Genomic DNA, 14,328 nt, shown 5'->3' on the forward strand with positions numbered 1-14,328 from the left:
TATTTTCAGGATAGGGTTCAGCATTCTGAATAACCCTTTTAAAGTTCTGGTTAAAATCCAGAATGGATTCACCATCCTACTGACATGGAAGCCACCAGCCATTGTGGGTTTAAGGAAAACTGAATAGGCTGTGTAACACACACAGCTCTGTCCTCTAAGAGAAGTGGATGAACAGAAGTTTCAAAGGGAACAGTGACCACATGTCACCTCAGGCAGTTTTGCCTTGCTGTCTGATCAGGCTTATGCAACAGGCTTTCAACGCCCATGTTTGCAGTGAGGAAGAAAAACAGCAGAAATTGTTAGAGGTGGGAAGGTGAGCAAAAGAATGGAAAGGGAAAGCAGAGAGAGACTAGAGATCAGCAGTGGTTTCACCTCCACTGACATGGGCACCACCAGCATCCACTGGTGTTTTGTCATGCAGCCTTCTCCCCAGCATGGTCATTCCATGTTGCCAGAGAGCAAGGAGATAAGCAGACACACATCCAGTTCTCTTCCTGTAGCTGGATATGCTGCATCAGGCATTTGCAAGGACCTTAACAAGGTAGATTTATCCATAGCTGTGCCTCCCAATGCAGGATCGCAGCCATTGTTCCTACTTAAAGCCCATATTGCCAACTGCACAAAATCCTGTTTCCTACTGCACATTTTATTATCCTGCTGCACCCAATGTATCCAGCTGAACATTAGAATAATGCATGTTCCATTTATTCAATGGATCTACTTTTGTTCTGATTAGCCGTTCAAGCCACTATCTACTACTTATATGATCTTCTCAAAAGAACGTTTGAAGCCCTTAACATGCACTGCCTTGACAATCGGTACAACAGCCCCCACAGTCAGACAATGTTATTATTTCCCCATATGGCTGAGGACAAGGAACTGAGGATTAATGGCTTATCTAAGCCTAAACAGCAATAACATAAATTTATGACACATGTGATATTAATAGCTGTGATTACAGATACTGTTACTCAGCCTAAATAGCAATAGCAAGTACATTCCTATACCGCTTACTGATGTACTAAGTGGTTTACAAAGTGTAAACTAATTGCCCCCAACAAGCTGGGTATCAGTACACTAAAGGCTCCAGATCCCATCTGATCTTGGAAGCTAAACAGGGTCATCCCTGGTTACTACTTGGAGGGGAGACTGCCAACAAATACCAGATGCTGGAGGCTATATTTCAGAGGAAGGAACTAGCAAAACCACCTCTGAGTATTCCTTACCTAAGAAAATCCTGTGAAATTAATGGGGACGCCATAGGTCAGCACAACTATCTAGCACAATCCATTTGAAAGTTATGGTTTCCACAGCTCATTGAACCCTAATTTCATGTAACAAATGTATATAACTTTCAAATAACAAATGTATATAATAAGCGCATGGCACGAAGTTGGACTGGATGGCCCTTGTGCTATCTTCCAACTCTAGGATTCTATGATTCTAAGTCAACAGGTGACTTGAAGGCACATGCACACACACATAAATAACGTTCATTGTGGTTTGGTTTTGTTACTGTATTTGTTTTGTTTTTGCTCTCTGCACATTTCCCCAAGAGACTGATTTTTGAGAGTCTTGAGACAGGCTCATTTTTGAATAGGAGGAGGAAAAATGATTATTAACTGGGTGACAAATACATACCAGATTTTTATGTTTACATCAGAAACCCAAAAGATTATCTATACGTTTATTATATGAAAATGGGACTCAATGAGGTGTGGAAAACATAGCTTTCAAATACACAGATTGTGCTAGATGGTTGTGTTGAGTAATATTCCTTAGCAAGTTCATCAGGCTTATTTTGAGCACAGAATAGTGTATTACCATGCTTACATGGAAATAAGATACATCAATGTTTCTAAATACGTGTGCTCAGTGGCATTGTCTTCAGAGCATTCCTGAATTATGCCCGATGGGGAGAAGGAAACGTTTCCATGGATTTTGGTTTTCTTGGCAAGATTTATTTAGAGCAGGTTTTCCCTGAGGCTGTGAGCATGTGACTTGCCCAAGGTCACCCAATGGGCTTCATGGCTGAGCTGTGAATTAAACCCTGGTTTCCAGAGTTGTAGCCCGACACTCAAACCACTATGCCATGCTGGCTCTCAGGAGTATCTGTACCATGTCTGTAATTCCTCACCCATCCCATGAAAGACAAAATAATAGAGTCGTAATTCAGATGAGGAAAGTGAAATGGAAGAGTTCAGTGCCCACGCCATACCTTATCACTGCTAAGCAATCCTTTCTGATGGATGAATTTCTTTGAGGAAGAAAAAAAATGGGGAAACCATTCATGGATGATCCAGAAGTGGTGTCTCATCCGGCACTTTGCAACTTGCATCAGTGCTACAGGAAACAGAAAATTAAAAATGGTTAGGGTTATGCCACATGCATCAGGGGGTGCTGTGGGTAGCCAGGGCAAGAGAGCACCTTGTTGTCCAGATGGTCCGTAGTTTTGACCTCTGCATCATTAAAACTCTGACGCGCGCACATGCTCCCCCTTCCCACACCAGACGGTCTGTGCACCCTGGAGCCTTAAAATAACCCTCATTGCCTGGGCAGTAGATGAAGGATGGTAACAGGTGCTCCACACATTTGCCAAGGCCGTTCGGGGGGAGGCAGAGGTGGGTGGTGTGAGGTAGCTGCTGTTCCAGCCCTGGCCTCACCCTGTCAAGCTGGGGCATTGGGTGGAGAAAGCAAGGGCTGGGGTGGGAGAAGACGGTGACAGTGGTCGAGCAACTCCTCAACGCCGCTTGCAGTGTGTTGACCTAGTTAAGACCACGAAGAAGCTGTGAGGAGCCCGGGAAGAAACTCAGGCATCAAGCTGGCAGGGGGTTAAAAGAAACCAGGGACCAGGCTGGTCATTTCACAGGCAAAACAGCAGAAGAAGCAAGGGAAGGGACTATGAATATGTGGCCCAATTTCTTCCTTCAGGACGAGGAGCAGCGCATGGGCATGCGCGGGCGGGTGGTGGGCAAACGACGCAAGCCCCTGACGGATGAGCAAGAGGGCAAGATCAAGCTGGCCTTCTTCGTGGCCATTGTGGGGATGACCCTGACGGTTCTGGCTGTGGGCACCGAGTTCTGGGTGGAGCTCAACACCTACAAGCAGAACCACTCAGCCATCTGCGAAGCGGCCCACTATGGTTTGTGGAAGTTTTGCTACAAGAAACTCTGGATGAATGATGTCGAGGAGGAGAGGGCCACCTGCGGACCTGCAGAACTACCTGGAGGTAATCATTCCTATGACCATCTCCCTGTTTTCCATTCGCCCTCTCCCTTTTGCTCTCTGAAATCCACGTGCTCTAAAGCAGTGGTTCCCAAACTTTGGTTCTCCAGGTAATTTCGGGTTTCAGTTCCCAAATGCCCCAGCCAACTTATCCAATAGTCAGGGATTCTGGAAGCTGAAGTCCAAAACACCTGGAAAACAAAAGTTTGGGAACCACTGCTCTAAATACTCTTCACCCAGTTTTTCTGTGAGTGACTCCCATGGTTTATATTTGGCCTGCTAGGTTTCGTTCTTTGCCCTCCTTTTCCTGCACTTAATGTTGGCAGGACGTAGTCCCTACATGTGGTGCCACTGTACATCCAACAGAGGTGGGGAACATTTTTTTCCCTTTGTAAGCCCTGTGCAGCAGGGAATGATGTTCCAGGGGCCAAATTTCTGTGGGTGTCTCATTTTTCGGCAAGACCTAATGTGGTGGTGGTTACAACCTGGGCCTTTTATTCCATCAGCCTCCCCATATAAGAACACAACCACTCAGCAGTCTCCTCAGTCACACATACAAACTTTCATTCTCACACAGTCACACACCCAGCCTGCTTCCCCCTGCTTTCATACAAATACTCTCCGACTTTCCTGAGTTGGCTGGGACAGTCCCAATTAATCCTCTGCCATCCCACTTCTTCAGCTTCTTTTAAAAATGTCCCAGTTTTTCTCTCTTCCTCCTTTCCTCCTTGGTCTCCGGTTTGGTTCGGTTGTAACAAACTGAGTTGAAAGTGCAAAAGTAGTTTCCACTCAACTCAGCTAAGGGAAAGGAGACGAGAGGGTGGAATGTGGCCCTGTCCAGTTGGCTCAGGTGAAAGCAAACTGCTGCAGCCTCACCTAGCTTGTGTGTTCTTCCTCATGACCTCTGCCATCATGACCACACTTTTATGTTGCTTGGCCACACGTGTCCTGGTCCTTCTCTGTGAAATGTTGGTGGATATACATACATTTACTCTGACTCCAACTGTCTGTCCCAGCACATAACACAAACACATATTCTTGGGAAGAATGGTGAACAGGTTGTGGATGATTAATGCTTTCCAGTTACCAAATAGCTGTTGCAGGGAGCACAATATTCATGGGGAAATGATGTGGGGAGGATTATCTCAAAATATCCTCCTTCTCATTAATATCATAGTTTGGTGGACTATGGAGAACACAGGATTATCTCACTGCCTTTCCTCCCAGCTTCAGCGTGGGATGAAACCTTTCAAAACTTTTTTTTAAACCAGGGGTTATTGAACACCTCAGTGCCCAGTCTGGAGGCATACTGTACTGATCTTGGCATCCCGTACTCAATCCGTACTTCTCCAGCACTTCATACCTCTAAACTAGGCACAGAGATATGTGATAACACTCATTTTTTAAAAGTTTTTGAAAGTTTCAGCCCACACCAAGGCTGGGAGGAAAGCAGTGCAATAAGCTCCTTGGTCACAGAAAGAGTTGGCAATGGCCAGCGGGGAGAGGATTTCAGCAGAAGGTCAAGCACCCATGCAAGAGTTTGCATGCCTGTGCTGCACTAAAGGCTTCTATAGGATGTAGGCCATAGGTGGGAAATGCATGCAGTCGCCTCTGATGAACAGATCTTGGCTAACATGGTTCCATATTCTCCATATTTGACAGGGACAATCTTTATTTATCCTCTGTCATCCCATTTTATCAGCTGTTTTTAAAATGTTCTAGTTTTAATTTTCTTCTCCCACTTCTCCTTTTCTCACGCTAACTCAGAAGAGGAAATAAGAGAGGAGTGGGTGAAATCTTGCCTTTTCCACTGTTCCCAGTAGACTCAAGCAAAAGCAAATTGCTCCAGCCTTTCCTAGCTTATCTATTTTTACTCATTAGGGATTTTGCCATTTTGACTACTTCTGATGTTGCTTAGCCACATGCATCCTAGTTTTCATCTGTGAAGTGTTCACAGCTATGTGGTTCCGTGCAGCATCATAATGAACAGCATGCACAGAGTGACAAGGAAAGCAATGGCCAGGCCTGGAATGCCAGCAGCTGCTGGCAAGTATGGGACCTTTGTTCTGCAATTTTATGGAGTAATAATGCTTTCTTAAATCTTTTTGAGAACTACACATTAATGCTTATCTGCACGCATGCACACACACACACATCAACATACCTACCCCTACTCTAATTAACAAATAATGATTTTTTAAAAATCTGAGGAAGTAGACTGAAGCCTACGAAAGCTCGTGCTGCCAACTTCTTTCTTTCAGTTAGTCTCAGAGGTGCTACAAGTTCTCTTTACATACCAAATAATAAAAATCAGATGTCAGGTTTGCATCTCTCCCTCCCACCAAATCCAACTGCATTCATCAAGCTATCCTCCACAGCTCACTATCTCAGCCTTGGCATCTCTTTCCAGTGCCAGGCTTAAGCCCCATAACTTGCTGTGCAGAATTGCTGATGCGATAATGATCTCTTGTTAATGAAGGATAATCTTCTTGCCTCTGCTAGCATCTCTTCCAGTCTCCTGTTCTGCTGGATTGTGCTATACTATACTTGAATACAAATGAGTCCCACAGATTGTATTTGGGAAGTATAACTAGTTCAAAGTATCTCCTTTTCAGTTTGACATGTGTGACAGTTTGTGGGTCACGTAGGGTCCCAGAAGCTGAGTCTTTTATAGTCTTTTATATTTTTCTGTGTGTAAGCTGGTTGAAAGAAAAAGGCAGTCCTGACACTGTGCAGAGTGTCTTGAGTTATAAATATTGTAATACTGTGGGGGCGCAAAATGATGACAATGCCTCCCCAGGTGAAAATTCTGCCCATCTCCCCAAAAATGTTCAGTTCTCAAAAGTCTCTAATATTGTAGTAACTTGGAATGTCAGTGAATCATTCAGAAATACAGTTGAGCCATCCAAAGAAATGGGACAAGCAGTTACCAGGGGTTATGAATACAGCAGATATATGAGTTCTAGAGGTGAATTATTTTCAGTGTCTTGTTCTCTGCAATGATAGAAATAGGGGGAATTCAGAGAAGATGTCTTAGGGACATTATTATTTGGGAGTAATTTCCTCATTCCCCAATAGCTACACCTGGTCATCACAACCAGCTCCATGCATTTGAGCTTAAGTGTTCCTTCTCTAAATTGTTAAAGTACCATTTTAATTTTTTTTTTAAAGTTTGATCCTAAAGGTTTTGTAAAAATAAATAAATTAAATTATAGATATATGCATGCAATTGGTAATTCCTTTTTTCCCCTGATCCCACTCAGGGGAGAAGAGGACTTTATCATGTTTTCCCCATAGTAGTGCCAGTTTGGATCAGAGCCCTGCACAGCTGCTATTTATTATTTTAAAACCACACAGCTACTAATTATGTGATTAATAACAGATCTGTTTTTACTTGACATCATTAGCTAATTTTGGAGATGGGGAGGAACAAAAATGTGCAGACAGTATTCTGCCCAATCACTTATGAAGAAAGTCCACAATACATAACTCTGTAATACTAAACTCCCTACATTTTATCTCCTGGCAGCTGTACAAAGATTCGCCTCCTTTTCAGGCCCCATCACTACAAAATCTCAGGCTACTGAAAAAAAGACGGTGTGGTGTTTGGAAAAGCATCCATCTGTCAGTGTGTTCATTCATCTTCCTTGTCTCTCAAGAGTGTGGAAATAACCTTGGCTTTACCTAATTTCCCTTATGGGTCATTCTCAACATGGGAATCTTTCTTTCCCGTGCTTTCCAGTTCTGTACAATGGGTTAGCAAAATCTTCTTCATTGGTACAGTTAGGTCATTTTAAACTCTTACAATCAGCGAGGCACTGGCTGTGGGGTCTTTATGGTGGTGTAGGATTCTCCTCCTTTTCAGGCGCCATCACCACAAAATCTGGAGAGGGTTCCTGTATCTTTAATGGTTGTGTAGAAGATCTTGTTGCTGTTGCGTGCCTTCAAGTCATTTCCCACTGATGGTGACCCTAAGGCAAACCTATTACTGTATGTGGTTTTCTTGGCAAGATTTGTTCAGAGGGGATTTGCCATTGCCTTCCCCTGAGGCTGAGAACATGTGGTTTACCCAAGGTCACCAAGTGGGTTAATGGCAAAGCTGGGAATTGAAGAACTTAGGGTCACCATAAGTTGGAACGGACTTGAAAGCACACAACACACAGAGAGAAGAGAAAATTTCAGCAGGTATTGCTGGCCTGTGTGCATGACAAGCAATACCTGCTGATATTCAATCTTCTACATACATAGGCATTAAAAGTACAGCCGCACTCTCCAGTTTTCAGTCTGGCAATTCTAAAAATATTACATTGACATGCAGTCCAGTAGGCCAAAGTGGGATCCTAAATTTCTGTCCCAAAGTCCAGCCACATCAGTACCACTGATCTATTTTGTTTGGGAAACTGCTGTGCAGGATGATAACCTATGCAGATCTAGGGCCCTTTCACTGACTATACCATTATAGCACTGTCTTGCATTTTAATCACCATGGTCCAAAACACACTGCAGAAACCATCCACTTTGAGACCACTTTAACTACCCTGGCTCAATGCTAGGTAATTCTGGGAACTGTGGTTTTGTGAGACATTTAACCTTCTGTGTCAGGAAAGCTCAGGTGCCACAATAGATTGCAATTCTCAGGATTCCCAAGCACTGAGCCAGGGCAGTTAAAGTGGTCTGAAATTGAATTATTTCTGCAGTGTGTTTTGGACCCATGATATATTTAGGGCCTTCCTCCTCCCCCCCCCCCCCCCGCACAGTTATAGCTCTATGGTTCGACTTTAACTGCAGTGGCTGCATTCTATGGAATTCTGGGTCTTGTAGTTCAATGAGACACTAGTGTTCTCTGGCTGAGAATTTAAAGTGCCCTTCCGTAAACTGCAAATCCCAACATTGCTGTGGCAATTAAAGCAGAATCACAGTGATATAATTCTCTAGTGTGAAGAAGCATGGTTTCCTTGGGTTTTTTGGTTATCAACCTCTCACCACCAGCATCACTGTGCTTGCTGTTGGGTTGGAAACAATATTTATGTCAATTTGTTTCTTTTTTTTCGCTTGGGTGCATTTGGGTCACTGTGATAGATCACCTGCAAGATAAAAGCTAAGTGTGGCTTGTTTGTTTGTTTCTTTTAATAGCTCGGTTTTTAAACTGGTTTTAATTGTAGGGATAGTTGAAAGATATTTTTAACTTTTGCATTTGATATATTTTAAACTATAGTATTTTAAGTACGGCAAAGTGCCTTAAGCTCTAGACAGAGAAAAGGCAAGATATAAATAGTGGTTGTTTGTACTGGAGCCCCTCCAGGATTTAGAAACCCTGCTTGTTTGTTTGTTTGTTTTTAATTATCAGGAATTTATTTTCCATATGCCAACATATATGGCACTGTGTGGAGTGAAACAATCAGCACTTCCATGAATTACATACATAATTCAAACGTTGTTGTGTGCCTTCAAGTCATTTCTGACTTAATGGCAACCCTGGAGTTTATCAGATCAGGGAAATTGGAAGTATAATCCGATGGCAATCCGAACGCAATCATGGGGTTTAACATTATTGCATGATAGACTACCACACATTTTCAGGCAATGGGAAGCTATTTTCAGGCGATGGGAAGTCAGTTCAAACACAATTCGAATTCATGTAAATTCGCTGAACTAGCGAATTCACATGAATGCGTTCTGGCCCCACTTTCTTTTTATTCGAAATTAAGAGAAATTCCTCCCGTGTGATAAACTCCCCTAAGACAAACCTTTCATGGGGGTTTCTTGGCATGTTTTGTTTAGAGCGGGTTTTCCTTTGCCTTCCTTTGAAGCTGAGAGAGTGTGACTTGCCCAAGGTCACCCAGTGGGTTTCTATGGCTGAATGGGAATTTGAGCCCTGATTTCTCAGAATTCTCATCAAACACTCAAACCACTACACCACTCTGGCTCCTAATTCAAACATACAAACTTCATATATTCCACTAATTTAAATGTGGTTTAACTGCACTTGTTATTTAGGATAAATCTGTGTAGTGTTTTCTACTGACTGGCATTGAGAGTGAATTTAAAAAAAGAAGACAGATGGAAATAGATAGGTAGATGACAGGTAGATTAAGGAGAAATACTGACTGTGCAGAAAACATTTTAGTTTGCAGGAAAGTTATTTGGGGGTGTAAGAGAGCCTGTCTATTTATACTCAGATATCCACGGATTTTCCCTCCATTTATTTTCTATCTCAAAGAAATTAATCCATACTAGTTTCTTTGTCTGAATTGTGAACCTGTTATTTCATCTTTGGTGGGACGGGTGAGGATTTGGTATAGATACTCCTGCGAGCCAGCATAGTGTAGTGGTTTGAGCGTTAGACTATGACTCTGGAGTTCGACTGTCACATTGGCCATGGAAACCCACCGGGTGACCTTGGGCAAGCCACAAGCTCTCATGGGGAAGGCAATGGCAAACCTCCTCTGAACAAATCTTGCCAAGAAAACCCCATGCCTTAGGATCGCCATAAGTCAGAAATAACTTGAAGGCACACAGCAACAAATAAATAATCCTGAGAGCTATTAAGGCGTATGAGGAAGGAGAAGGGAATTCATTTAAAGTGGGAAAATAGTGGGAGGAAAATGTTAAACATCCTGAGCACCCACCCCTATTATTTTCCGGAAAAATATTAGAAGACAACCACCTAAATTGCATCCAACCTCCAAGCAGCTCTCTGTTCTATTTTTTAAAAAGCCATTAGGAGATCTAGTAATGGATCTCTCAGTTGAACATGTAGCGTGGCCTGAGTTGTTGCTGAACACAAGCAACTGTCTCTACAGCTTGTACAATACATTTGGGTGCCCACAACACACACATGGTGAACCTCAGCCCAAGGGATGAATTTCATTTCTGAGATGTTCTCAAGGGTGAGATGGGCAGAGCCAAAGGCAAAATAGAATGGAGGTAGGGCAAAAAACCCAGCATATTTTAGTTTAAGGCTCACATTGCCAGTAGGTGAGGCAGTTGAGCCTTTCAGAATGCTGCTGCTGCTGCTGCTGTTGTTGTTGTTGTTGTTGTGTGCCTTCAAGTACTTTCCAACTTATGTTGACCCTAAGGTGAACCTTATCAAGGGGCTTTCTTGGCAAGTTTCTTCAGAAAATACAGCCCTTCCAGTAGGTTTAAGAAGAACATGTTGGATGATGGTGCTAAAGATGAGCCTCTTGGCATTACAGCAGACCCTCCACATCCGCTGGTGTTAGGAGCACAGAACCCCTGTGAAAGTGGGAAAAATGCAAATAAACAAACACTACTTTTTTAACCTGAGAGAACAGCTCTTTAGGAATCTCTATGATAAACATCTGCCAGAATTTGACCATAGACTCATGCTGGAGGCCCTACAAATGCCTAGAGAAATGTTTTCTCTAGGAATCTCTAGGTCCTCCAGCACAATTCTATGGTCAACTTCCAGCAGAATTTCTCTGAAGGACCTAGCAATTTTTAGAGAGAACATATTAATCAAATCCACAAATAATCAAATCCGCAAAAGTCAAAGCTGTAAAAGTGGAGGGCCGACTGTATTTTTCTCACAGTTGAAATTTTCAAATGCTAGGCAAAATAAAATCAGTGGCACCAGTCAGCCAGCTTTGCCAGTGTTCTCCAGTAATCTTAATAGGCGAAAACAGCTTCGTTTGCCAAGAACAGCAAGGGAAACTGTGTTAGTGTCTTGCCCTTTGTTGCTTTGAGTGGCAGGAAGATCCAGGCTGCCTTTCCAGTTTCTTTCTGAGCCAAAGAAGTGAGCAGGCCAGAGTTCTACAGCATCCATGTCAAAATCTGATTATTTACAGCTTGCAGAGTAAGGTTTGAGAAGCAACAGAAAGCTTCACATGGTCTTTGAGAAGCGGAATTACTGGTGGAGACTTGGGTTGCCAAATCAGGACTAGCGTGGGCCCTGAGATTTGAGGGCCAAAATCTGAAACCTGGGAACAATCTTTTGTGATGTCATATGGGGCTGACCCTTGTAATTTTGCAAGGAAGGTGTTTCAAAGGACAACCTGGCTTGCTGTTGCTGTGCGCCTTCATGTCATTTTGAATTTATGGTGACCCTATCAAGGTGGTTTCTTGGCAGGATTTATTCAGAGGCAATTTGCCTTTGCCTCCCCTGAAGCTGAGAGTGTGTGAGTTGCCTAAGGTCACCCAGTGGGTTTGCATGGCCAAGCAGGGATTCGAACCCTCATCTCCAGAGTCCTAGTCCAATACTCAAACCACTACACCACACTGACTCTCACACCTGAGTAACATCATTAAAAATGACACCACAAGCATCAACTATGTCATTCAGATGCTTAAGGCGAACCTATCACAGTGTTTTCTTGGACTGGTTTGTTCAGAGGGGGCTTGCCTTTGCATTCCTCAAAGGCTGAGAGAATGTGACTTGCCCAAGTTCACCCAGTGGGTTTCCATGGCTGAGTGGGGATTTGAACCCAGGTCTCCAGAATCATAATCCAACATTCAAACCTCTGGCTACACCATGCTGGCCCCTAGGATTCCATAGGATACAGCCTTAAAGTGGTATCAAAGTGCTGTAACTGTGTAGTAGGACATAATCGTCTAGTCTAATCACACCTCTTTTAAAGACTGTCAGCTGATTTAAAGTCGTACTTCGTCCATTTAAATTACTTCTTAAAAAACAAGTCACAGAGTAGGGAGTCTGCAGTTATCATTATTCATCTCCATCCCCAACTCTGAATTTCCCTACCAGTCTTTTTTAATGATGCTACCAGACTGCCCCCTCCCTGCATGTGTTAAATAGTGTTGGTGTTTTGAATGGTGTCTTTGTCACTATGCAACTCTATCCACTTCCTTTAAATGTTTTATTATTTAATGCCAGCAGTGTCAACTGGCGACTGGGGGCGAGGGTGGGTCTGATCTAGCCCATGCAGATATTTTAGCTGGAGCTATTTGCAATAACAAATCACATTTATCATTACTTGTCAAATGTTATTTTTGGGGCATCAGGAACCACTCTTCTTTTTAATAGGGGGTTCTTGTTGTTGTTGTGTGCCTTCAAGTTGTTTCCAGCTTATGGCGACCCTAACTCAAACCTATCATGGGTTTTTCTTGACAAGATTTGTCCAGAGGAGATTTGCCATTGCATTCCCCTGAGGCTGAGAGCTTGTGAATTGGCCAAGGTCATCCATTGGGTTTGATGGCTAAGTGGGGAATCGAACTGTGGTCTCCAGAGTCGCAATCCAACATTCAAAGCACTATTGGGGAGGGACAATTAATTTTTTTTATTAACATGTCACCCAAAAACCCAATGTTAGCATTGTTATAATGTTATAAAACCATTATATATTATAACCCGTACTAACACATTAGGTTTTTCATATCATATTAAGCATTCCCATTATATCTCCTTTGTGCCCATAATAGATGGTTTATATATTGGTATGTCACTCTGGCTGCATCTGTGCTATAGAACTAATGCACATTGACACCACTTTAACCATCATGACTCAATGCTGTGGAATTCTGGGATCTGTAGTTTTGTAAGCAATTTTGTCTTCCCTGTCAGAGAGCTCTAATGATGCAATAAACTACAAATCCCAAGATTCCATAGGATGAAGCCATGACAGTTAAAGCGGGGTCAAACTGGATTATTTCTGCAGTTTGGCAGCAGCCTGCATTGGAGCCCATATGTTGCATCACTTATGGAAACTTTACTGCTAGTGTCACCTTTACTATGGAGGTAGCGTCAGTGATACAGGAAAATATATTTCTCGCCCACAATTTCCTTTGGGGGAAGAGAAGAAGCCTCTCTCTGATTCAGTGCATTCTCTTTGGACTGAAATTGGTCTCTTCCAACCCTGCCCTCACTTAACGGTTTTAAATTTCAGTCTTGATTATTTAAAAGGTATCATAAAATAAGCAGAATAACCTTTTTCTGAAAGACCATCCATCCCACCTCTACAATTCCTGGCATCTTTCCCAAATTCAGGAGAGGGGGGAAGTGAAGATGGAAGAGGAGAAATCAAGAATTAAAGGATGGAATCCCAGTCAGCAGGCAAAGCCTTTGGTATGAATTCAGAAACCTTCTCTTCTTTAAGCTTATCTATATTTGATGATGGGTATTAAATTTGCATAATTTATTCTTTTTGAAGCATTTGAATGTGTAGCTTGCAGAGCGTTGGGAGCAGAAGGTTAAGCACGGCATTTCTTGAGCTATTGTGGATTCTCCACTGCTCTGTGCCTGCTTCTTTAGATGCAGTGCAACCTCGCCTGCACAGCATCTTCTTTGGCATATGAGATATTGTAATGCAAGAAAGCATTTTCTGGGGAGTATGAATCTCTGGCCATGACTGGCCTGAACTGCCCTAATGTCACAGAGGAACAAAGCAGGGTCTCTTGGCCTGTATTCACACTCATTTTTATGTCCATATGAGATGTGGATTGCTGTGCTGATGGATATCGGGTTTATTGTCCCCATTTTGTTTTGGGTTCGTGAATCTCTTCGAATCACAATAAACCTTTTGTTATTCACACATGCCATCATTTTGGGATAAAATGGAGCTGCTTCCATTCCCTTGAATAATACAGAGCAATCCAAATCAATTTGGGATCTTATTCACACTGCTGAAGATGTAGATCAATGCAGATTTTTCAGGAAAATTCGAAGGGAAAAACTGTATCAAATATCCCGGGTTAAGTGGGGGGTTTGCCAGCCTCCCCACCCAAAAAAGTGCATCGAGTGGATTCAACCCAGATTCATCCCAGATTATTTTCATAGTGTGAATTATTATTATTATTATTATTAACCTTTATTTATAAAGCGCTGTAAATTTACAGTAGTGAATGGGGCAAGTTGTCATGGGCCAGGCTGATGCAGAGCCTAAACTGGGAGATGTAAGCTGAAATAACACCACTTTATCTGCAATGGCTCCATCTGAAAGAATTCTGGGATTGTTAGTTTTGTGAGGCACCAGCACTCTTTGGCACTCTTTATTCTGTAAGCTGCCTTGAACTCCTCTTTGCAGGGAAAGGCTGGAGATAGATAGATAGATAGATAGATAGATGATAGATAGATAGATGATAGATAGATAGATAGATAGATAGATAGATAGATAGATAGATAGATAGATA

The 14,328-nt window shown here is 42.6% G+C and overlaps 1 protein-coding gene across 2 annotated transcripts in view; it reads left to right on the forward strand.

Moving 5' to 3' along the window:
• Positions 1-14,328, forward strand: part of CACNG6 (calcium voltage-gated channel auxiliary subunit gamma 6) — a 38,687-nt gene that overhangs the window by 1,544 nt on the left and 22,815 nt on the right. Inside the window, exon 2 of one of the 2 annotated variants that reach the window (XM_042477169.1) lies at positions 2,932-3,229. In XM_042477169.1, coding sequence (XP_042333103.1) covers positions 2,947-3,229 — 283 coding nt within the window. In that variant the 5' untranslated portion in view covers positions 2,932-2,946. Of the gene's footprint in view, positions 1-2,663; positions 3,230-14,328 lie in introns of those variants that run through there. The other variant, XM_042477168.1, reaches the window with a different exon arrangement.

The sequence above is a fragment of the Sceloporus undulatus genome, chromosome 6 (genome assembly GCF_019175285.1).
Source record: "Sceloporus undulatus isolate JIND9_A2432 ecotype Alabama chromosome 6, SceUnd_v1.1, whole genome shotgun sequence".
In the NCBI taxonomy this organism is placed as follows: domain Eukaryota; kingdom Metazoa; phylum Chordata; class Lepidosauria; order Squamata; family Phrynosomatidae; genus Sceloporus; species Sceloporus undulatus.